The 2,553-nt window shown below is 38.5% G+C and overlaps 1 protein-coding gene across 1 annotated transcript; it reads left to right on the top strand.

Moving 5' to 3' along the window:
• The first annotated feature begins 775 nt into the window (after positions 1 to 775).
• Positions 776 to 2,189, top strand: LOC128200825 (uncharacterized). Its single transcript, XM_052895510.1, has 2 exons — positions 776 to 1,062; positions 1,983 to 2,189. Exons 1-2 carry the CDS (start codon positions 851 to 853, stop codon positions 2,170 to 2,172), a joined length of 402 nt encoding a protein of 133 aa, XP_052751470.1. The 5' UTR covers positions 776 to 850; the 3' UTR covers positions 2,173 to 2,189.
• The last annotated feature ends 364 nt before the right edge of the window (positions 2,190 to 2,553 follow it).

Below are 2,553 nucleotides of genomic sequence, written 5' to 3'. Positions count from 1 at the left end.
GACAAGTATGTACTTATTTTCAATAGATTTTTTTTGTTGATAAAATTTAATAAATAATAGTAATCTAATATTATATTTAGAAAAGATTTATAAACAATATTTTTTAGTAAAATAGAAAAAAACACTTTACAGTTACATTCTGAGATATATATATATATATATATATATATATATATATATATATATATATATATATATATATATATATATATATATATATATAAAAGTACCCGTAACCGGCGAGCGTGTATGACAAGATTGATGAATGTGGAAGAAGCGAAAGAGGTTTGTTTGAATCGAAGCATTTGGCGTTTCATTGTTTCTGCCTACCCTAATGGGAGACAGGCGTGACAGATATGTATGTATGTATGTATGCTCCTCTCCATCTAATGGTTACTGATCGGTAAGAGATCTGATGGTAAGAGATCGGTTTTAGCGATATTTTGTTTTCTCACTGTGATTATTTCTTGTAATTGTTTGTATCTATAATAAGTTTGCTATTGTAATCTTTTCTATCTATCTATAATATTGAAGTAGTCTTTTTTTGTCAACATATGTAATAGTAGATAGATTTTTCCTGGAGCGTGTAATAATGTCTCTTATGAACATCAACGCTCTCTAGACAGCTCGTGTTGCATGTGTCCATAGACTATAACAGTTTTTTTTTCTTTTATACATATTTCACTGCAGGTACTATCCTTAATCTATGAGTTTTAAATTATGCATTACATAATCTGTGTTTAATGTGTTGTCAAATATCAAAAAATAGCAGAAGACCAAAATAGGCCAAATCTGCATTACTAATTCTTATCCCGAACAAAAGAACGAAAATGCAATAATTGGCAGCATAATGTCATGCAAATGTTCCGGGGTCAGGTATGAGAAATGTAAGTGTGGCTCACTGGGGCCTGGTTATCCAATTGCTCACAGTGGAGGTGGGACATTTGTATTGTTAGCCAAAGACAGCGCGTGCTATATGCGTCCGACGACGTCATCCAAGCGAAGTCTGTTGACTAGATTCGTGGAGAACTTGTATGATAAATGTGCGGGGTACAATTTAAGGTAAGCTTACGTAGAAGCAGAATGCATTGATAATAAGATTAAGCATCGCGAGGAACAGAATTAAGCACGATGGTTTACCACGGGGGACCGTGTGGAAGTCGACCTGATAGGGTATTTTTGATGAAAATGGAATCTCACCTGCATTATCGGTATACACTGGCGGGGCACCAATGATATATGATAAGTGAGGACGAAGGCAGGCCGATTTGCCAATTATTTTGCCAATTACCTGGTCATCATGGTATCCAGGGGGAACCGTTTGGCGGTCGACCTGATAGGATATATTGCTAGCAATGGTAGTATTCATTGTTAATAACCCCATTTTCCCAGGAAGGGGATATTTTTTTAATGGATGATAATGTAATGGTAACCCCGTCTGCGCTATACTGATACTTGAGGATGAATACATGTAGTTAGTGCAGCATGACGATTTCGACAAGAATGAACGCTACGATGGTTTCAGGTGAAACCGCGTAGAGGTTGACCTGAAAAGGTATATTTTTTAAGGGGTGAAAATGGCATAGTGAGCACGTCTCCGCTGTCGGCCATACTCTGGTGAGGTACTAGTGAGAAGTGATAGGTGCAATGAAAAGCCAGTTCAGTTAGCCCATTGTGACGAATTCAACGATTAATTAGTCACGATAGTTTTCAGGGATAACCGCGTGAAGGTCGACGTAATAGGGTATATTGATAGCAATGGGGACTAATCTCCCCATTACTTATAATTCCTTCCCCACGATAAGGTATATTGCTAGCAATAACGCTGTTAGACCCTATTATCAGCAATCCCCTTCCCCGCCCTGCCATAAGTTTAGTGGCAGAAATGAGTGAGACAGAGGAAATGAGTGAGAGAGAGGAGACACACAGTTTTCTGTAAGTAACTACAATAGACTTCGGGTAAGGAAGATTGCTGATTCCAGATATTGTCCTTTTCGAGGATATGTTCACGATAATTCTTTGAGGCACACGATGCGTGACGTCCTCACCCTGCTGTGTTTCATTCTGGCCAATCTGGTGGTACTTCTGACCATCCTCGCCAGAACAACCGTTCACATCAGTTACGTTATTGCGGGATCGGTGCAGTGGATCCGAAGGTACAAAGGGCATTAAAGGGCATTCATTCTTCTTTTTTATAAGGTTTGTAGGTACCTATAAAATTAAAATAGATGACAGTTTGAAATATTTTTTTTTTTATACAATTTAGAATGGCAAACAAGCTAACAGCCTACCTGATGGAAAGTGGTAACCGTCGCCTATAGACATGAGCAGTACCATGGACATAACAGAGTATACTGTTTCACCCATGATACCCCCCATGCGTTGCCATTCCTGAGGACTCAGGTGTTATTTCTCTATACCCTGTAAATTCACACCATATCCCACTCTTCAAACTGAAACACAGCCATGCAAATACAACTGCTTCACGGTTGAAACACGAATGGGACAGGGGTCTCCAAGCAATCGACTTTTGTACAAAGTCTCCCTCTGGTA

This window comes from Galleria mellonella, unplaced genomic scaffold (genome assembly GCF_026898425.1).
Source record: "Galleria mellonella isolate WM207_F2 unplaced genomic scaffold, CSIRO_AGI_GalMel_v1 utg28, whole genome shotgun sequence".
In the NCBI taxonomy this organism is placed as follows: domain Eukaryota; kingdom Metazoa; phylum Arthropoda; class Insecta; order Lepidoptera; family Pyralidae; genus Galleria; species Galleria mellonella.
Note: the sequence above shows the minus strand (reverse complement) of the source record. Positions and strands in the feature narration are given on the sequence as shown.

Excerpts from the sequence above, each read along its gene's own strand:
- LOC128200825 (XM_052895510.1), top strand. The coding sequence starts at position 851 with ATGTCATGCAAATGTTCCGGGGTCAGGTATGAGAAATGTAAGTGTGGC. Across the intron at positions 1,063-1,982 it reads TGTGCGGGGTACAATTTAAG|ATATTGTCCTTTTCGAGGAT; the intron begins GTAAGCTTACGT and ends TGCTGATTCCAG.